This window comes from Colossoma macropomum, unplaced genomic scaffold, assembly GCF_904425465.1.
Source record: "Colossoma macropomum unplaced genomic scaffold, Colossoma_macropomum, whole genome shotgun sequence".
NCBI classification, from domain to species: Eukaryota; Metazoa; Chordata; class Actinopteri; order Characiformes; family Serrasalmidae; genus Colossoma; species Colossoma macropomum.
The window spans coordinates 1,845,404-1,868,695 of record NW_023495515.1 but is presented as its reverse complement, the minus strand read 5'-3'; the positions used below and the strand labels follow the sequence as shown (position 1 = coordinate 1,868,695).

The 23,292-nt window shown below is 40.2% G+C and overlaps 1 protein-coding gene across 1 annotated transcript in view; it reads right to left on the bottom strand.

Annotated features, from left to right (window-relative positions):
• Positions 1-19,561: 19,561 nt before the first annotated feature.
• zgc:153039 (uncharacterized protein LOC767698 homolog) overlaps positions 19,562-23,292 on the bottom strand; it is a 96,592-nt gene continuing 92,861 nt past the window's right edge. Inside the window, exons 12-13 of the mRNA XM_036562754.1 lie at positions 23,115-23,261; positions 19,562-20,496 (exon numbers count right to left, since the gene is read on the bottom strand). Of these exons, the coding sequence (XP_036418647.1) occupies positions 19,562-20,496; positions 23,115-23,261 (1,082 nt within the window). The remainder of the gene's footprint in view (positions 20,497-23,114; positions 23,262-23,292) is intronic.

Genomic DNA, 23,292 nt, shown 5'->3' with positions numbered 1-23,292 from the left:
TCTTTATGATATACATTCATTTTTAAACAGGATCATCTATTTTACCATCCAGTAAATGGCAGACGGTAAAGCCACACATTAATAAAAAATATTATATTCCAAAGTTATTTATGGCTACTGACAAAGTGTAGAAACTAGTCTTTGTACTTGGACCTTGGACACCCAGATAAACCTATATTTATATACTACAATATGAAATATTTGAACATTTGGGGGTCAGGTGATGGGGGTGTGTGATTTTTTGTTCTAATCCACTGAAAGATGTTTCATTTTTTGCAAGGGACATGGACATGGAGTGGGCATTTAGGGAAGGGACCACCCACCAAACTTCAGTTCAGCTTCAGCTTTGGCAGACAAGCAACATTGTTCGGTTCAGCTGCAGCTCCGCCCCTCTCATTATTCACCATCTTGGCCTCAAACGGGGCTTCGCTGGCTTTAGTCATCAGCTGCAGCAACCAGGAAAAACTGTTATTAATCCTGCAGCAGCGCTCTGAGCGACAAATGGGGTATCTCTCTGCTACCATTTGACAAGCGAGTAGATACAGTGAGCCTTATTTCTGATTACTGAAGCTTTCAGGCAAGCCTTAGTTTTGTATGTAGATGTTTCAGACAAGGTCATTCAAAGTGGTTTGATGTGCCAAGTCTGATTTCTTTACCATGGTGGTGATAGGAAGCATCTTAGTCCCTAGGTTTAGATCTCAGAGGTCAAGATAAGATTTTTCACAGATTCATATTACAGAAGCAAATTTTAATTTAATTTTATTGTGTCTTACAGAATCAAATCTTTTCTCAAGTTAGGAAATCTTAACCCTCTATTGCACGGTGTTGCCATATGGCAACAAATCCTTCATCTCAATTTTACTTAAAAGCAGTAATATAAAATCTGTGTTTACCTATTTAAATGTGGAAAAGGGGTCTTTTACTTTGAAAAGGACAAATATTGTATGACATCACATGATCAGGAATTTCAAATATACCATATATTTCAAATACCAACTGAAATTCACAATTTTTAATTTACAATATTAGACAATTTTGAGTCGTACATTTCACTAAGTATAAGTTGGGTTTGTTTAGTCTTGTTTTCAAAAAAAGGATGTTTTTAGAGAAAAGTTTTATTTTATGGTGCTTTTTTTTTAGATTTTATGGTGCTACGGTACGATGTGGGCATTGCTGCCAGATGGCAACAATTTACCAAACACCCTACTTTAAACTATAAATATATTTCCATTATTTAAGCAATTTTAAGTAAAAAAAAACACATTAAACCATTTTTATCATGTCTAAGTAATAATTCATGCAATAGAGGGTTAACCTACTCGACTGAAGTCGACAATCAACTGTCATGTCTGTTACCTAGCAACCGATAATCTGGGCACAGCTGAAATGTAAACATCATCAAAATAACGTTAAGAATATACACTGACGTGCCAAAAGTCATGGCATTGGTTGTGAAGCGGTGTTACCTCAGGGGACAGCTTGGGAATGGCCACACCTGTTCAAGTTGTGAGGTGTTATCTTGTGAGTGAGGTTGAACACAGGCCACTGTGCTCATGGCAAGGCGATGTGAATTAGTTCGTACTAGGCATGATAGTGGGCACCAGATGGATGGGACATTCTGTTTTCGAAGTTGTGTGGACATTCAACCTCGATCCACAGTGTCACGCGTGTACCGGGAATACGTCACAGGAGATATCACCACCCACAGTGGACAGGGCAGTGGCCGCCCATTGGTTCCCTAATGATCATTACCAGTGGCGCCTGGCTAGAGCTGTCCATGCGAACCGACAAGCAACCCGAGTAGAAATCACACCCACATTCAATGCAGGAGGCCCCACATGCATATTCCGCAGGTCAGTGCAGCATTATTTAGTTTCTGTGGGAGCAGAAGACTCACCAGAGTGCCTCTCAAAGGCATCTGTCAATATATTTGTGATCATTTTCATGTAACACCTGTCTGTGATCGAGCTTTTAGAGACATTAAAAGCTTCGGACGTTTGGTTCCTATCACCACCACTGTGAACAATCTCAACAATTGCGTTAGATGGAGATTTTGAAATGTTGCTGGAACTTCCTCTTTAATCTAGGACAACAATTGCAGACGTGCAAGTTAGTTCAAATGCACACTGCTGAAATCGATGATACTGTGAGTACATTTTGCATGTTGTTGCACTTTTTGGCCTAATGGCCCTGAATTTCACTCTGTAGGTTAGTTATCTATGTGTGGACCATTTGATATAGAGCAGCAGTCTTTATCTCTCTGCTAGCTCTTCTCTCTTCCTCCCCTCATCTGCCTCTCTCTTTTTCTCTCCGTCTCCGCTCCGTTGAGTTTTATGTGACAGCACCATTTTCTGCTCGGCCTGAAGAACAAACACAGAGTCGTAAAAGTGTCAGCACTCGTCCGTCTCTCACTTTCTCTCTGCGCCAAGACCCAGCTACACTCTACCATACTCCACTCAGTCAGGCTGTGCTAAACTATACTGTGTTCTAGGGCCCACTCCTCAGTTGACCCCACCATCCCACTCAGCTCCAGCCTAATCAACATTAAACCCCCACTGAGCTACCTCAGTGTTAATGCACAGCTACTTCACATTTAACTTTAAAAAGTAGAAAAAATAAAGAGCAATTGTGGCATGCACAAGAGTTTGGACACTTTCTGACTCTTAAAACTCTTCTGACTCTTGAAAATGAAGCTCGTTTATGCCTACAAAACTACAAGGCTACAAAAAGATATCAAAGTTCCAGCTCACTATTTTTTTCACTGTCTGAAAGATCATTAAGAAATGGCAGTTAAGGGGAACTGTGGAAGATCTGAAAGATCAAGGAAACCCTCTGGTAGAACAATCCATTCCAAAACCATGGACAATAATATGGACTTGCCTCCCTTTGGAGTTATAACAGCCTCCACTCTTCTGGGAAGCTTTCCACAAAATTCCGGAGTGTGTCTGAGGGAATTTGTGTCCATTCAGTCAAAAGAGCATTTGTGAGGTCAGACACTGATGTTGGACGAGAGTTCCTGGCTCACATTTGACCTTCCAGTCCATGCCAAAGGTGTTCAGTGGGGTTCAGGTCAGGGCTCTGTGCAGGCTGCTGGAGTTCCTCCACACCAAACTCATCAAACCAGGTCTTTACAGCGCTCACTTTGCACACAGGGGCTCAGTCATACCGGAACAGGAAAGGGTCTTACCCAAACTGCTGCCACAAAGTTGGAAGCATATAAACTGTCCAAAATGTCTTGGTAAGCCATAGCATTAACATCACCCTTCCCTGGAACTAAGGGTCCCGGACCCTGAAAAACAGCCCCAGATCATTATCCCTCCTCCACCAAACTTTTTGGCACTATGCATTCCAGTAGGTAGTGTTTTCCTGGCATCCGCCAAACCCAGATTCATCCACCAGACTGCCAGTGAAGACTGATTCATCACTCCAGAGAACATGCTTCCAGTGCTCCACAGTCCAGTGGTGGTGTGGTTTACACCACTGATGCTTGGCATTGCGCATAGTGATCTTCTGTGCAGCCGTTCGGCTCATTTCATGAAGCTCCCAATGCGCAGTTCTTGTGCTGATGTTGCCTCCAGAGGCAGTTTGGACCGCTGTAGTGAGTGATGCAACAGGGGACGGGGGAGCTCATCAATATAATTTATTCTACTGCCAGTGTAAGTCTATGGTGATTGCATGGCTATGTGCTTGATTTGATACACCTGTCAGCAATAAGTGGTTGAAACACCTGAACTCAATAAGCAGGAGGAGTGTCCACATAATTTTGGACATATAGTGTATACAAATGTAATATGTAATAGACTTTAGGCCAAAATCTTATCCTCAGTAACCAAAAAGGAATGGTTTTGCTCTTTAAGGTTTAGAAAATAAACGTCCTGTATGATAAGCTTTTCTCTGCTTTTACTACACAGTCAGGACATTATGGAAAACAAGCACACTCATACACACTGAATCAGCCGGGTGACATCACCCACGCAGGTGAGCAGTCAGGAGCATGTGTACGTGCTAATGTGTCTGTGTGAGCGGCAGAGGTAGAGCTCAATTACTGAACAGAGCTGTTTCTGCATGAGCAGCTCACCCTACTTCCTCACGCTCTCCCAGCCAGCGCGGCAATTACCAACAACGCAAACAAACAAACAAACAAGCGCAAACAATTAAGATGTTCACTGTTTCCCACTGTTTCTCTCTCTCTCTCTCTCTCTCTCTCTCTCTCCCTCTTCCATTTTTCTCCCATGTTCAGTTCTGTCGTCGAGCAGAAGTTATAATTTAGCGTCAGGCTGTTCCCACGGCGATGGAAACTGGGCGCGCTCACCTGAGAAAAACAATCCTATCAGAGGGGGACAGTAATTACAGAGAGAGAGAGAGTGAGAGAGAGAGAGAGAGAGAAGAATAAAAGACAGAGAGAAGGAAAGTGAGCGAGAGAAATGAAAAAGACTTTAAGTGGGGGTACACTGAGCAATTATAGGATGGATAGAAAAACAGAATGAGTGAGTGATCTTCAGGAAGAGAGAAAAGGAGGTTAAAACACAGAAACATAATGACTGAAACAGTCCCAATAAACACACACACACAAATATATATATATATATATATATATATATATATATATATATATATATATATTGTTTGCAAATCAAATAATGTAGCAACCACCTGGGAGACCCTAGCGAACTCCTTAGCAACAACTTAGGATAACATAGCAATGGCCTAGCAACAGCTTAGCACACCTTAAATTCAGTGCCACCTTAAATTTACTGATACCTTAAATCCACTGCCACCTTACATTTGCTGATACCTTAAATCCTGTGCCACCTTAAATTTCTCTGATGTAGTGCTACCTTAAATTTACTGCTTGTTTGCAAATCATATGTAAATAAAGTAGCAACCATCTGGGAGACCCTAGCAATGGTCTAGTAACACCTTAGCAACAACTTAGGATAAGGTAGCATTGGCCTAGCAACACCTTAGCAACTCCTGACATGCTGTGTTCTAGCAACCACCTGGAACACTATTTGACCCTTTACAGGTTTTTGGTTTTCCTTTGTTTTCTATGTTTAACTCTTGTCGTTTGGTTGTCATTTTGAGTGTCCTTCATATAAATGACATGAAGGTAACTCAGTGCATGTCAAATGTAACTCATATGTAAATAAGGCACTCGCGCGAGCACTTGCTCCCAACGAACTGAAGCCGATTCATCAATTGCGCCCAGATCTCTGCTTGTGTGTGTTTCAGGATGGTCATATGTGCACTCTTTTTATACAGCTTTGATGAACAAGGGCCGTAGTGGGTACAGGCTGTAGGAGAGAAGGAGAGAGAGAATGTGAGCAGACCATGAGACAGAAAAAACACGTTTTGACAGAGATTTATGCGCTTTTAGTTGTTTTTAAAAAAGACTCTAGTTCCATGAAATGTGCTCAAGCACTTGGAAAAATCCACAGTGCGCATCCTGAAGAGTCGCAGAAGAAAAGCAGCAGAGGACCCAAGAAATAACAGAGCATGAACAAAGTACCCATAAGTGAATCACTTTTGAAATAAATATTTACGTCAGGTCCCTTTTGGGTCCAAACAACATAAAACCCCAAATAAATGGATTTTCGCCGAGGATGCAGATGTAACCATTAGGCTGTACTGTGCAAAGTGGAGCTGGAATTTTGGGGTTTCTAATAAAGTGGTCAGTGAGTGTATCCAAATGAAACAAAATAGATTTTTAGACTTTGGAAGTTGCCAAGGTAACTGGGCTGATAGTGACATTGACATCAACAGCTCTTGTACTTTGCAAAAGTCAGGAATCATTTGTGTAATTTCTAGTCAAAACAGCCAAGTTGGCTTGAAAAAGCCAGCTAATTACCTTAAAATGGTGGACGACTGCTGATGGTTGATAAAGTGTTACTTAAATGTTGCTAGGCAGTTGCTATGGTATTTAAGGTGATCGGCAAAGTGTTGCTAGGTGATTGCTATGGTGTTGCTGTCACTTTAAATTTACTGCTACCCTAAAATTACCTTGCCACCTTAAATTTGCTGATACCTTAAATCCTGTGCCATCTTTAATCCCCTGCCACCTTAAATTCACAGACCTTAAATTCAGTGCCACTTTAAATTTACCGATCTTTTAAATTCACTGCCATCCTAAATTCACTGCTTTGTTAAATTTACTGATACCTTAAATTCACTGCCACCTTAAATTTACTGATACCTTATATTCACTGCCACCCTAAATTCAGTGCTACCTTAAATCTACTGGCACCTTAAATTACTGCCTCTTTAAATGCAGTGCCACCTTAAATCCATTGTTTGTGCTGACATTGCTGTGCATTAGGCTGTAAGCGTGAGTCTGTGTGTACTGTGTATGAGTGTCTGTGTGAGAGATGTGTATTGTGACATCACTTGTGGCAGTGAGACTCGAATGTCCCAAACATTCCACCATTCATTTCTTATATATTTGTCAAAGATATACTGAGCATCTACAAAGCATCTACAGTGGAACACCCAAATATAGTGTTTTCTTGAAAAGAATGGAAGCTGTAAAATTAAGGGTGGACACACTAAATACAGAGAGATGTGATATTATATCTTGTTGTTAGAGGTTAAATATGTTTTCTGTTTTATTTCTGATGCAGTAAGTTAAGAGTAGTCTGACTTCTGCGCAGTACTGTATCTGAGATTACGTCAAATGCCTGTACTAGTCAGTTGTTTAGATGAAAACAAAGCCATTCAGAGTGGTTTGATATGAAATAGAGAAATGAACCAGGGGTCTTGATATCTACAGTAAATACAGCCACTTTTACCAGCAGCGAATGTCAAAATGGAGCAGAATATTCTATAGACAGAAAAATGTCAGAAGAGCAGAGAGAGAGAGAGAGAGAGAGAGAGAGAGAGAGAAAGAGAGAGAGAGAGAGAGAGAGAGGGGGCCTTCTAGGACGCATCATACCGAAGAATCATCACTGTGGTGAAAATGACAACCAGTTTAGTTTCTTTTGGGAAGAATTGTGTTGATATAACATGCAATGTACTGGCACATTTGAATCAACTACATTCCCAGCATGTTGCTGTTTGTTCTCAGTGTGTTTATTTCCCCTGTTTGCTTAGTGTCTTTTGTCATGCATTGTCAATGTGACCATGTACTTCTGTGACTCGTTCTTCCAGTTAAGTTGGCTTGAAAAGCAAACCTACTGTTCTTTGTTGTCTCCTTATTATAATTCTGTGGTCAGAAATTTGCAGCGCTATTCCTCCTACAACTAGAACACCCAAACCTTGCAGGACCGTGGAGCCAATACCCGAATAGTTTGACTGTGCTTTTTTTTATTCAGTTTGACTTGTGATATTCATACAGTGTTCATTCAAAAATGTGTTTTTTTCTATAGGAATGAATGTGATAATGCTATACATCCCTGAGACTCATTGCACTTATAAATATATAACACTTATACATCTGCCTCTTATTCCAATACAGTCAGTTTACACAACCACCTGGGATACAACAGCAATGGTATAGTTACACCTTAGCAACCACCTGGGATACAACAGCAATGGCATAGTTACACCTTAGCAACCACCTGGGATACCACAGCAATGGTATAGTAACACCTTAGTAACCACCTGGGATACCACAGCAATAGTATAGTAACATTTTAGCAACCACCTGGGATACAACAGCAATGGTATAGTAACACCAACATTCCTGACCAGTCAGACTCAGTAGTGGGTGGGGCCTGGGGTGTTGGAAACAGCAGTGATTTGACACTCCTGTGAAGCTACAGGACGGCCCAGCGTGGATTTCTGGGTCGGACAATAAAAGACGTGTTGATGTGAAGGACGCGGCGCTGCTTTTCTCAGCTGAAGGAATGAAATCTGACAGGCTTCTCCAGCAGCTCCCCGCAATCTAATCAAACACAGCCAGCAGACAAACTCAGCACACTCAACACTTTCAGACCATCAGGCTGCTGTCCTTACAGCACCTCACAGAACGGAGAACAAGCAGAACAGATACACGACCTGTCTGTCTTTACACTGTGATGAAGCTGGTAGGAAAAAGAGAGGGAGTCTTACCAAAACCGGTTCTATACGGTACAAAACTTGTAATGATAGTAGAACCCTTGTTGGTGCTATATAGAACCATTTTTAAAAAACATATACAACAAGAACCATTTATGCATTCAAACGGTTTGTTGAGTGTTTATGGTTCTACACATATCCAATGCTTATGCTAAAGAACCCTCGACCAACCACTTTTAATGCTATGTAGAAAGATATTTTTGCCACATTAACAAATTAATGAATTAATGAATGAATGAAAGACTGAAAGACTGAATGAACAGCTGATTCTATAAATACATTAATGAATGGATAAATAAATGAATAAATAGCTGATAATGAATGAGTGAATAATTGCATTAATGTATGAATGACTGATTGAATGAGTGAATAAATTAATCACTGACTGAATGAACAAATGAATGAATGAATGAATGAATGAATGATTGGCTAGATAAGACTGGAGAGAACACAGTGTTTTGTGAGCTGAACCTGTGTGTGTTTGTGTGGAGTAATTACACATGATGAGTCCAGTCCTTCAGTAAGGACTGCGTCCACTCTGTGTGGATGGACAGTGTGTGTTAATCTCTCTCAGTCTGCAGCTTCACAATAAAGCTTCACTGTTCACAATAAACACATTTACAAACACCTACAATACAGAGAGAGAGAGAGAGAGAGAGAGAGAGAGAGAGAGAGAGAGACAGACAGACAGACAGACAGACAGACAGACACTCCTCTCAGAGAATCCGGACTCGTCTCTGCTGAAGCAGAACTCAGACCAGTATTACATTTCCAGTGAAATGCTGCAGAACCAGACACACACACACACACACACACACACACACACACACACACACACACACACACACACACACCCTCTCTCTCTCTCTCTCTCTCTCCTTCACTTTCTATTTTTCTTTGTACGTCTGTCTCTGCATTTATCTTTCACTCTTATCTTTCACTCTTCTCTTATTTCTCTATCACTCCCTTATGTCTCTTTCTTTCACCTTCTCTCTTTCACTCTTATCTGTCTTTCACTCTCCTATCTCTCTCTATCTCTTTCACTCTCTTACCTCTATCTCCTTCACTGTCTTATTTCTCTTCACTCTTTCTTTTTAACCCCACTTCTTTCTATTTTTCTCTCACCCTCACTCTCTTACTTCTTCTTTCTCTTGCCTTTTCTCACTTTTTCATCCTATCTCCTTCTCTTTCTCTCACTCTCTTCTTGCTTTTTTTATCTTTCTCCTTCTCCGTCTCCCCATTTTCTTCCTCTCTCTCTCTCTCTCTCTCTCTCTCTCTCTCTCTAGTGTATTGGTGTGCTCTTCTGGTAAATGCCAAAAGTGGGAAAAAACACTTTTATTTTTCCCCTCACAGAGAGGAGAGAGAGAGAGAGAGAGAGAGAGAGAGAGAGAGAGAGAGAGAGAGAGAGAGAGAGAGAGAGAAATAGCTGTAGAGAATTTGTCATGCAGTGCTGTGTGTGTGTGTGTGTGTGTGTGTGTGTGTGTGTGTGTGTGTGTGTGTGTGTGTGTGTGTGTTTAGTGGGGTTGCTCGCAGCATCAGCAGCGCCACAGCGACTCCACTACCATGACAACCCCTCTCATGTCACCGTGACGATAACGATGCCCTAACCCCTCCGTTTGCTGCTGGAGGAGGAAAAGAGGAGAAAACAGCAGCTCCATCACTGTGTTTATCACTCCATCCTCCTACATCTCTCCTCATCCTCTGCTCACTGCTCTCTCTCTCTCTTACACAGACACACAAGATCTAACTTCACTAATTACCCAAAATGACCTCTTGACCCCTTTCAGTTCAGCTGAAATGGCCTCGTGAACACCTACGAAGGCTCTGTCCCAAACAGGGCACTTGCTCCCTTGTTTCACGCTGCAGGTCTGCTGTGAGTGTTGAGAGATGACAGTGCACCGTTTCTCATTTTCAGATTTAAACATTGCTAAGGCCGTTTACGCGAGATTCAAATCAATTCAGCAGTTTTTTTACAACACAGACCAGGACCAATAACATCGGGTGGGTTTGTTTCCAGCTGCCTGACTAACACAGCAGAGATTTTACAGCCGAGTCCATAAATGTTTGGAAATTGTCAAAGTTATTGTTAAGTTAGCTGTCTAACACATTGGAGCTGAACCTGAATAATGACTATAAGCTCAAATTGCCATCTTTATCTTCCATTTGAGGTACTTATATCCAAATCAGGTATGTGGGAATTTCAACCATTTTCATATCAATAACCACCCCCCACCATCACGCCCCATTTTTAAGGGCTCAAAAGTAATTGGACAGTTGGTTGATCAGCTATTCCATGGCCATTTGGAATCTACTTCCTTTAACTCAGTTATTTGGTACATTCTTAAAAAGAAAGACCACAACGGTGAGCTCAGAAAAGCCCGGAAGACCACCAAAAACAGATGTGGTGGACGACAGAAGAATTCTTTACCTTCACAACAGTTTGCAAGATCAAGAACACCCTCCAGGAGGACTGCTTCAAAGTCGAGGGTCAAGAGACGACCTGACCAGAGTAAATACAGAGCGTTTACCACAAGATATAGGCCACTGGCTAACTTCAACAACAGGATTAGAGTTTTCCAAAAAAAACAAATAAAAAAGGCTGTACAGTTCTGGAACAACATCAACTTATCAAGATCAACTTATATCAAAATGATACAGGTGGAGAAGAGTATGGAAAAAGGAAGGAACTGCTCATAAACCAATCACACAATCATCTGTCGAAGCATGGTGGAGGTAGTGTCATGTTGTGGACATGTATGGCTTCCAATGTATTTCCTGATGATCTGACTGCAGATATAGGCAGCAGGATGAGTTCTAAAGCATATCAGCTCAGGTTCAGCCAAATGCTCCAAAACTCATTGTACGGTGCAGATGGACAATGAGCTGAAGACCTTTTTAAGGAAATGAAGTGGAATGTTCTGTAATGACCAAGTCAATCACCTGACCTCAGTAAAACACCTCAAGAACAAGCAGGAACTGAGGACACGAAGAGCATCACCAAGGAATAATCCCAGAATCTGGTGATGTCTATGGGTTCAAGACTTCAGGCAGTCATTGACTGCAAAAGATTTGCAAACAAGTGTTTATTTTGTGATTATGCTAGTGTGGCATGCGTCCATCCCTGGGACTTCCTGCCGGCTCTCGCGGCTGTCATCGGGGCCCAGGGAATGGGGCACATGCCGCAGTTAGTTTGTCCAGTTACTTTCAAGCCCCTAAAAATGGGGGACTATGTATAAAAATAGTGGCAGTTCCTAAACTGTTCACCCGATTTGGATGTGAATACCAAATTAAAGCTGAAGTTTGACTGATCTATTACTTTGTCAGATACGATACATTCATATTTAGTACATCTTCAAAGTCCAAATTCATGCTTTTGTATCCAGGCACACTGTTTGAATGTGTTAAATGTCTTTACATCGTGAACATGAATATTCCATGACGAATGGATCTACAGAAATGGTACGAATGTTTCACAACAAGAGCTTTAAGTAGTTAAGTAGTACCTTATGTAGACTTTTTTTCACAACATATTGACTTAATACTTTCGTGACATGGAAATAATAACCTAGTTTCTTAAAATACTGATTTAAAATCTGGAAATAATGACATTTTCTCAATTTCTTGGATACTGTGCTGAAATAATTCAAGAAAACAATAATTGTATATATATATATATATATATATATATATATATATATATATATATATATATATATATATAAACATAACTTTTATATATATATCTTATTATGAAACAGTAAGATGTCTCTTGAGAGAGACTCATTTCAACATAGGTCAGTATTTTGTGGAAATAAATCACTATTTTGAGATAGTAAATATTTAGAGAAAATAAGTAATTTTTTTAGATAAAAGTTTGAAAGATAAATGTCATTATTATAATATAAGGTAGTAAATACTTTCAGAAAATAAGTGATTTTTGGAGAAACTAATATCATTTTAAGAAAACAAGTCATTATTTTGAGATACCAAGTCAATATTCATAGACAATAAGTAATCATTTTTAGATACAAACTCATTACATAGAGAAAATAAGTAACTAAGATTCAAAAATTTTATAAACGCATTATGTCAAGATAGTAAATAACTTGGAAAATAAAGTATTTCTTGAGAAGCTAATTTTGAGAAAATACAATATTTGAAGGTACTCAGTATTTTGAGAAAATAAGTCAGCAAAATAAGGCTTTAATTTAAGATGCTAACTCTTGGAGAAAATAATTTCAAGTATTTCACTATTTCAAGTTACTGATTAAAAGTTTTGACATTCCGCTTCCAGAAACAAAAAAAATCCTCTACTTTTCAGGACTGGGCTTCATAGTCTTACAGCAAGCTGAAGGGTGAAGCGTTGCCCTTAAGAAAAGTCATTCAAAACACTCTTTCCTTCCATCACTCTCCCCTCTTTAGTCCTAGCCGTATCTCTTTTCTGCTGTTTGATTTGTTCTGCATTCCTCTCTACCGCAAATTCCTGCTTTCTTTAAAAACCGGAAACACCTCGTTCATCTTTACCAGCCGAAGCAAACCGACAACAACTGGTGACAATGTCGGGCGTGAAATACAAACTAAGTAACCAAACACAGAACGTAAACAAAATGTTCTTTACTCAGAATTAGAAACATCAGAATCTCATACATATTTTACAGTGCTTCTAAAATGATCTTTAAATCGAAAAAAAAACAACAAATACGAGTACATTTGAGTGTCTTCGCAAGTGGAAGGGACGTCTCCATAGACGACAGAGACTTTCTAAAAATCGCACGGTACAAAAAAGCTTTTTAGTAAACACAGGAAAAAGGACTATTAATACAAACACCTCATATCACACTTTGGTCTCAATCATTAAAGGAGCTACAGATTTTTTACAGTTAAAAACCATTTTTCCGTTTTAAGATGGATTTTTACCGTTAAATGAGATTTTTAACCAAATGCAGCAAAATACAAAAAACTCTGTGTAGTTTCTTGTTCTGAACGTGATCGTTTGGACTCGTCCACCAGAACTTTAGAGAAAACCACAGCACCGAATTTCTCCTGTGTAGCTCCTGCAAGACACTTCAGATTAGATACCGTTCATATGTTTTAAGGCCTGCGGCACAATCAGAGTGGTTACTGACATCCGTAATGGTGATATAACAACTTAATTGACATAATGAGTTTCTCAACATCATTCAGCTCCCATCTTAAACCTAAACCCTGCAGATGTTTATGAAATCTATGGCTGGGTATCAAAATTCAACACTATAAGGCAACCTTCATAGGAACTTCATAAGCATGCATGGCATATATATAAAGCAATACTTGAGTATTTATTAACAGCTGTGTTATGTCATTTACTTCATTGTATTGACACCCTTAAAATAAAGACTAGAACACTGTTAAGAAGCTTCACTGCACTAAGCATTAGGCTGATGCCTAATTAAGAACACTATAACACCATATATATATATAGGATTATATATGGAATCACTTCAGTTCCACGGCGTCAAAATCTTCCACAGAACCGGTGTTTGTATCAAGGCCTCAACCGACTAAATGCCATTATTTGGGAATGAAGCTTCTTAGCAGTGTTATAAATGTACCATTCCAGCTCGCTCCAAAATGGAGATTCCTGATTGGCTGTCGAAATTACATTCTGCACGTCTGCTGTTAACGGCAGCCCTTCAGGATTTCTATGTGGTCAGTAAATATAGCCACATTCAGCAGCTCACGCTGAATTCTGGTTTAAGCCACACCCACTTAGGTTTGTACATTGAAATCGTGAATAGAAGATTTAAAGTGATGGTCAGCAATCAGTATCAATGGTAAGGTATTGGTATTAGTGTTGATATTAAAAAAAAACAAACAAACAAAAAAATAATGATAGCACTAATGTACGAAAGCCCTGAAGGGTAAGCTGGAAAAAAATAAATGAGTCTAAATTTCACTTTATTTATGTTTTCAACGTTTCAAAACAAACCAAACAGCCTTCACTTTTTTCCACTGCCATATAAAAAGCTTTGACCAGCAGGGGCGCTCTTTTTTTCTGGCTGATTGTTAGCCAGTTATCTCCCTAGTATTTTTCAGCTGGTTTTCAAGGTAAAAAAAATAAAAGAAATAAATACTAAAAATAAACACAGCTGCCCTCTGCTGGCCAAAGCTGGTGTAACATGCTATGTGTTAGCCAGTGTTTTTTTTTCGTTACTATGAAACAGCTGTGGAAAAAAAGAGAAACTTGTTTTTGTTACCCTTTTGGGCTTCAATACTAATGATATCATTTAGAATTTAAAAGCGTACAGCCTGTAACAAAGTGAAACTCCAGTAAAACGTCTACTCTAAACTTCAAAAATCTACTTGTATGAGGTTTTATTGTTTTGTCTATATCGTACCAAGTCCATGGAGCACAAAAGTGAATATGTTTATAGTTGAATAACGCAAGCATCTGTAAATTTTGTAAAAAAAAAAGAAACTGGAATGAAGGCAAGTACCCAGTTATTAGTAAGTGTAAAACTGCTAACTAGTAAGCTTAGATGCCATGACTAGGCCCATCACAGCTACCATATAATTCCCCGATCACAATTAATAAAGCTGCAAATTTATTCTGCTGTTTTTAGCTTTCACAATCGAATGTTTACATCACAAACAGAATTAGTTTTACACAGAAGGCTTGAGGCAAATGTATGTAAATAAAACAGAAACTGCATTTGTTGAAACATGTTATTGGTCTTTTTAAAATAAAACAACTCTGGATCTCTAGAGGGCAGCGGTGAGTAATGTTTATTTGAGCTTGAGTTTATTTGTGCTAGGAAGCAAGATGGCTGATCGGCCACTTTGGCCACTTTAGGTCTGCCTCTTACAGCTTCATATAGCGAACAAAAACAGACCGAAGTTTTTTGCTTTGAATTGTTTGCAATTATTTAGCTAAAATTTCAGGGTCGTGACACGCCAGGGCAGAACCATACTTAGTTATAGAGTTACATCATGGAAATAAGGAGAACCAACATTTCAGACTTTTCACAAATCATCAAGAAACACTTCAAACTAAATATCTTTCACAACTTCGTAAAAGTTGCAATGTCAGTTCTTGTTAGTTCCAATTCCTGTGGCTTTTATTTTTTTTACCATTTACACTGTTTGCCGTTTACACTGCATGAACATTTCGTAATAAATGGACCGTAGACGCTCAGAATCTCACTGAATTGTATTGGTGAGCAGTACTTACAGTATTAAAGGCACCATGATACAAGGCCTCCAAAGTACCATCAGAAAGCTTCTCGTCGGTTCACGTCTATTTATTTATATATTTATTTATTTAAAGTGAACTCGCCAACTTGTGACTGAGATGATAACCTATAAACTCACCAAGTGAGACACTTAGATTAACAATAATTTGTCGGCTACGACCATCAGTATTACTATTACATACACTATGTACGTTTTGGGGATTTGGAGACCTCTCTGGTGGAAAAGTGTAACTGCATTGTAACATAAGTTGTGATTCGGACCTCTTCCCCGAGTGGATGAAACTGATGAGAATTTAACAAAGACTTGACTTTGCATTTGAGACCTGAACATCGAGCTGGACCTTCTTTTAGAGCCTGTGTGAGTGTCGTTAACACAAAGATGTATGATGTGGCCTAAAACTCCGACAACACCTTTAAATTATTTCAGTCTTTACAAACTCAGCGATGCACGCACCCCATATTTTAGCCTGTATTTAGTGCAGCTTTAGTAACTTTGGCATTGGGCATATAACTGACTAGCTAATTAACCGTTTCAGTTCAAAACATTAATATTATTTTTTTTACTTGCAATAAACAAGAGTTCCTATCCGAGTAGGCAGGTTTATCATTCAAGTTGAGAAATGTTTTTGAGTTCAGGGCTCAACAGGCAATTGCTTGGGCTGGATAGGCCTACTAAAAAAATAAAGAGCACTGCTAAAATAGTGGGACCAGTTTTTGAAAGGACGACTGCACTACAGTGACTACAGTGTACAGTATGGAAAGCAAACTTATGCAAGTTATAAGGCAGTCCATGTTCTCTGAGAGAAAGTGTGATAGGGAAACCACACAAAATAAGAAGGCGGACATGGTGGATGGCGGCGACTTCCATCACCTACTGAGGTCCACAGAGACAAAGCTAGCTCTGGTCTTGGCGTTTATGTTTGTAACTTCAGCTAGTAATGAGTTTAGAAGTTCAGAATATGGAGCTTTCATTAGCCCATCATTATATATTTGTACATTTCGTACATTCATACATTCGGCAGACGTTTGTATTTAGAGCGACTTACAATTGGAACGTTACAGATGTAGAGGAATGTAGCGTTAGGAGTCTAGCCCAAAAACTCAATGGTATAACTTAGTATGCCTGTCCGGGCGGGGAATCGAACCCCTGTCTACAGTGGTGGGGGCCTCACACCAAACACAACTATATTTTTGTCAGCTTTTCAGTTATTGGTCACTTTATCATGAACATATTCAGTTTAAACAAAATTAGCCTCTTATGTAGGGTATGTTTAATACGTTTATTACATATATTTGCTCGACCTCACCTATCAGTACTACATTCACGGTCCATACAAGAGACACGTTTCAATATCTCGGTGCATTAATATAAAGTTCAGTTGCTGTGTGCGCTCATAAGTGTGCCTATATCAAGTAGTTTAGAATGGCTTCTGATTCAGCCAATCAGATTTCAGAGGTGGAACTATCCCGAAATTGATGTTTTGGGCTGAGTCCTAGGACAAAATTTGGACTGCCATATTTGCAATGTTGTGATTACAGCAGTGCGGTACATTAACAGTTTTTAAATGGAAATGGTTCACGGATCTGCAATTAAAAATTCTCAAACTTTTATATCTAATTATTAATAATAATAATGTGCAAAAGCTCAGTCACGTGACTGTGACATGGCGGCAAATTACTCAAGGGGTAAAACTGCACCGGCGGGGGGTTTGGTCTTGCTGAAGATTGCCTAATTTTTTCCACCAGTCATCTGCAACTGCAGATTCACTCACTTAATAAAGAAATAAATACAGCACATAAATAACAATTTCACTTCTCTGATTGGAAAAGCCGGCTAGTGCTGGCAGGTGATTGTTGGAGGTACACTGACCGTGTTCTGATGGGGAAACACTGTCTTAATACTGTACCTGTAGAGGACAGCTGAAGTTCTGTCCAGTTTGTGTACCTCTGACATTACATACACAGCAAAATCCCCATTATGGTCTTAACATGTACCATGTTTACTTATATAAGGATACATCAAACACCAAGAGTGAATTGAAATTGGGGATTCTGTGTGGGACAGTTCAGTTTCTTGTTCATACATCAACTCATCAATCACCTATACACATATACATATACATCGCTTCTGTCGAAACAAAACCTCTCCATTTCTGTCATTTTTTAGTTTTTGACATAATGTGAAAATACCTATTGCCCTTTACATTGTTGACTTCCATTAAACGTAAAGGATGTTTTTTCCTTCTCTAGTAAAGTTACTATTTTGGAGATACGAGGTTTTTTTTATATATATATATATATATATATATATATATATATATATATATATATATATATATATAGTGCAGTGCAAAGGCCATTAAGTACAAGTTATTCAATTTTCAAGAGAAGTTTCCAAAAATGGACTTAACATTACCAGAGAGAATGGGACTCCTAACAACCACCTGGAAGACCTGGTGACTCCCTAAGCAGTACCTTAAGCTTTGTTTGAGAGACACCTTTGCAATCCATGTAAACAATGGACTGACCACCCCAGAGTCCAGACCTCAACATCACTGAATGTGTTTAATTACTTCAGAAAATGATCAACCAACTTGTAAGACTGAACTTTTGGAGGTGTGGAAAAACATCCCTGCAGATTTCTTTGAAAACTGAAAGCAAGACTGAGAGATTTGGTATTATATTTAGTCGTTAAAGCTAAATGAATAACTTGTACTCAGTGGCTGTTTTGGCTGGAAATAAAACGAAAGTTAGTCTCTGATTTTTGCGTAGTTCTGTAGATCTATATAGTTTTGAGAGTGTTATTGAGAGCATACGGGGGATTTATTAAATAGATTAAATAATTTGTTTATAAGGGCATATGGGGAATGAAGTAAAAGGGAATGATTTGAAGAGGGCACTGTTGGCTGCAATCCACATCTAACATTTACATCATAATCCAGGGACGTTAAGAAAAGCCAATAGTTAGCGTCCTTGTGAAACATTTGGCATCACAGACCACCAATCTCTTAATCTTCGCATTGTCCTCTCTCTTTCTGTCATGAAGGAATGACCAAGCAGTTCTGCGTTCCAAAACCCAGACTAAAGCAGGCCAACGGAGAACCTTCCCTCCCTCGTCCGTTAAATGCAGGATGGAAGCAGCAGTAAAAACATCTTGAATGTACTTCTATATCTAATGTATCTAAATATCTAAATAAATCAATCTGTATAAATCAAACATTCAGGATTTCTAGATACTTTTACCTACTTTAAGTAATAACATCAATTTCTGCCAATGTAGGTCATTTTCATAATAATTCTTTCAATAAATAATACTTAATGGAATTCAAAGTATTAGCCAGTGCAGTAGGATAATTTTTATTGATAAGATTACTTTATATAAGTAAAGGTGTTTGTAAACTGTATAAAAATGTTTTTTTCTGAATCAGAGATACTGCGTAAAGTTTGAACACCCCTGGTCGAATTACATGATTTGTCGGCTTTCTGAGTGAAATAAGTTACTAGCTTAAATATGGAACATTCTAGTCCACAATTTCTATTTATTTGCTAGGTTTATGAGTAAGTTTGGGGGATTTGGCGACCTCTCTGGTTGAAATGTGTAACTGCACACAACGTGCAAAAGAACAGCTCATAACGTCGGTTGTGCTACAGACCTCCATAAATAAATCAATCAGAAGTTTACAAGTGTGTTCAAAGAAAATTCAACGAGAACTCAAAACTTGATTGCAGGTGGAGGATGAGGATGTAGTTGACCGATCTATTGTTGTCATTAAATGTTCATCGGTATAACGTTGATTTTTGAGACCTAAAAATTGAGCAGGACCTTCTTTCTGAGCCTGACGTTAATATGTAAAGATGTATAACGTAGTCTGAAAAACTCGCGCGAAATCGGATCCAACGCTTTGAAATTACTACTTATACATATACACTCACATGGACACTATATTTTAGCATTTTTCTTTATAAAATGTGCCATCATTTTTGCACAGGCCACATGCAATATTTCTCAGTATGTTAAATTCAAAGTAATTGTGCATTGAAATGTGCACAAGTGTGTTCTGAGGATGTTTTCACTTATTTTCACTTAGAAAATCAACAAAACATCATTTGACTAGAGGCGCCAAAACCTTTACACATGGCCACGTATCGCCTACATTCGAGATGTTTTGATTTGCTGGGATATCATTTGTTTTTGCAGTGCCCAGACTGTTTCTGGAAAGGCAGGAGGAATGGAGGAGTAGGGAAAAAAAGGAAAAGGAGTGTTCTTGGTTCACATTTCAAAGGTCAGTGGTGATGACAGGGGTGACCCCGTGGATCAGCAGGGTGGGCCCAAGGTCTCGGCTCAGCAGCTCCAGCTGGTGCAGGTAGTTGTGGTAGCGTCTGGTGTCGGCAGGTGGTCGGGGCAAATACAAGAAGCGCACGGCAGGCGGGGGGCGGGGTTGGTCCAGGATCAGCCGGTTGACGGCGTGCAGGTAGTCGTCCGACAGCCTCACGGCGTTGCTGGGGAAGCTGTTCGCGTACTCCTCCTCCTCCTCCACTTCCTCCTCGGCCTCCTTCTGAACTCCGTCCCTCTCTCCTTTCTCAGGCTCTGCCTCTATGGCCATGCCCACGTGCTGCCTCTGCCAGTGCAGTGCCACTTGCTCGTCCCAAGGCACCGTGTAAATATCCGCCTTCATCCTCAGCTCCTTCAGGAGCAGCCTCAGCTTTTGCTCGGCCCCCTTCAGGCTTCGCCCCGCCTCCACACACAGAAAGAGGCGGAGCTTGGCCTTCTGCCAAGACCTGGTCATGTTGAGGATGCAGGCCAGCTGCAGGAGGAACAGGGAGCACGTGTCCACGTACGAACTGCTGTCCGGGCGCAAGAGGTTGACTGGCCAAACATCCACGAAGACGGGGCTTTGCAGGGCACGCTGCCGGTCAAACTGTCCGAAATAGCGTGCCAGCGCCACGTTCTTCAGCATCTTCACGGCGTCTGCGATGATGGAGACATACTCCTGAGGGCCCAGGGCTTTCCCGCCCCAAGCCCCGCCTATGTTTTTATCCTCCAGAACGCTCCCTCTGAGAGGCGGGAAGTGGAAAAGCGGGTCTTCCTGGTCCTCAGCCAGGGCGGGGTCATCCAGGGATCGATCTGAGTGGAATGAGCGGTCCTGGAGTTGGTCCTGAGGAGGGAGGTTGTCGTAGAAACCAAGAACCAGCGTGTTGGGCCTCATCCCACCTGAGTGAAAGGAGATAAAGTGAACTGATAAGAGAAAGACGACAATGACGACAACAACAGCAACAGCAACTACAAAAGACAACAAACACAAATGAAAGGTATTTTCATCATGAATGTCTCAAACATACTAAGATTTTGATCAGATCTTGAAATTATTCTTGAAACAATCAGTAGAGAAATTCAAACTAAATTATTATCCAAAAAATGTGGTCAAATGGCAAATAAACACAAGCTATTCAAAACAAATAAATATAAAACTAAACATAAAAAAGTTGCAGTATTTATTGTCCTTATTGTATCTATTTATTGTCAGCGTTTATTACAGCTTCCATTCTTTTCAGAAGTCTTGCTTTCAGTTTATCAAGAAAATCTGCAGGGATATTTTCCCACAAGTTCAGCCTTAGAAGTTGTTGTATTTTCTTCTTCTCATGAGCCAAATAATCCCAAACACATGCAGTGACGTTGAGGTCTGGACTCTGGGGTGGCCAGTCGACCAGTAGCTTCTTTTTGTTGATTTGCAAATTTTCTTTCTTTTTCTTGGTAAGGGCTTCATGACAGCTTCTCGTTCCTTTAAACCCAGCGATGAGTTGCCACTTGCAGGTGGTTGTTAGGAGTCCCGTTTTCTCTTTGTCTTTTAATCATTTTTCTGTTTTGGAATCTTCTCTTTTTTCTGTGTTTTTTTGACATTTCTCTTTATTATGCAAATGTATTATATTATATCTTTTCAGAAATATCAAAATTAATCACATACATTTTGACTGGAAATGAAATAAATGAAGGGTGGAGCAGGAGGTGAACAAAGATGTTTTTTTATTAGCTACATTAACTGGTAATTTCTCTTATTGAGAGAGTGCTGTGAGGGATCGGTTTCACACAATATATGGACACTATATGGACAAAAGTATTGCGACACACCTCTCAATTATTGAATTCAGGTGTTTCATTCAGTCCCATTGCCACAGGTGTATAAAATCAAGCACCCAGCCATGCAGTCTGCCTTTACAACCTTTAGTGAAAGAATGGGTCGTTTTAAAGAGCTCACTGAATTTGAGCATGGTACAGTAATAGGATGCTGCCGTTGTCCATTTGCGAAATTTCTTCCCTCCTAGATATTCCACTATCAACTGTGAGTGGTATTATCAAAAAGTGGAAGTGTTTAGGAACCTCAGCAACGAAGTGTCAGACCACGTAAAGTTACAGAGCGGGTCACCGAGTGCTGAAGCACATAGTGCATAAAAGTCACCAACACTCTGCTGATCAATAACTGCAGAGTTCTAAACCTCCTCTGGCCTCAACATCAGCACAGAAACTGTGCTCTGGGAACTTCATGGCAGGGTTTCTATGGCTGAGCAGCTGCATGCAAGCCTTGCATCACCAAGCACGATGCCAAGCGTCAGATGAAGTGCTGTGAAGCAGTCACCACTGGACTCGACGCATCACACTTCTCTATCGGTCAGTCTGATGGACGAGTCTGGGTTTGTCGAATGCCAGGAGAACGTTACCTGCCTGACTGCACTGTGCCAGCTGTAGAGTTTGGTGGAGGAGGGATGATGATATGGGGCTGTTTTTCAGGGGTTGGTCTAGAACCCTTAGTTCCAGTGAAGGGAAATCTTAATGCTTCAGCAGATCAAGACATTTTGGACAATTGTACACTTCCAACTTTGTGGAACAGTTTGGGGAAGAACCTTTTCTGTTCCAGCATGACTGAGCCCCAGTGCACAAAGCAGCTCCATAACTTGAAGAACTTGATTGGCCCTCACAGAGCCCTGACCTCAACCCCATCAAACACCTTTGGGGTGAACTAGAACAGAGACTGTGAGCCAGACCCTCTCGTCCAACATCAGTGTCTGACCTCACAAATGCTTTTCTGGATAAACGGGCAAAAATTCCCACAGACTCTCCAACATCTTGTAGAAGCTTCCCAGAAGAGTGGAAGCTGTTAGAGCTGCAAAGGTGTAACCAACTCCATGGGATGTCATTAAAAAGCTCCTGTAGGAGTAATGTGTATATGTCCCAATATCTTTGTCCACACAGTTTACTTAACAGGTTTTGTGATTGGCTGTTTAGCCTAATGGTTAAGTCACAGGTCCCCTATGTGGGAGAGTAGGGTTCAGTCCTTCTTTACGCTTTTAATGGTTTGTGCTGGCAATGTAATGACGTCTCTGTGGTGCTGTGTTTATGAAATAATTTGATCTGTTCGGTCATCGCCGCTCTAAATCTACGTTTAATGTGGAAACTCATATTGTGATAACAATAAAAAAAGGATTTAGCGTATAGCCCTATGTTCAACTGGCCAATGGTCAGTCCAAATGTGTTAAGCTGACTCCTGACCTCAGATTGTTTGTTGCCATTCAACAGAGAAGATTTAGTCAATGCGAACTGGCAATGGCCAACACTGAGGAGAAAACCAGCCAGAAATACGAAAAACAACAACAATACAGATGCCGTGGGGAAAAAAAAAAAGAATGAAAGAAATTGTTTACAAGCAGGAAGGCAATGAGCCAAGTAAACTCGCACTGTTGTGCTACACAAAAACAGCCTCAGTTGCCATGACAGCCAAACAGATTCTGACCAGTTGGGTGTCCTGCAGGTGTGTGTTTGCGTGTGTGCGCACTAACCCAGTCCAGAGATGAAGAGCAGATGCCGAACTCCATGCCTTACAGAGTCGGCTAAAGTGAGGTTAACGAAGGCTTTAATGTTCAGATGATCCACCAGAGACAGCCACGAGTCATACTGACACTGCAGAGGATCAGAGGGGAGGACGGCTAGAGCGAGAGAGCGAGAGAGCGAGAGAGA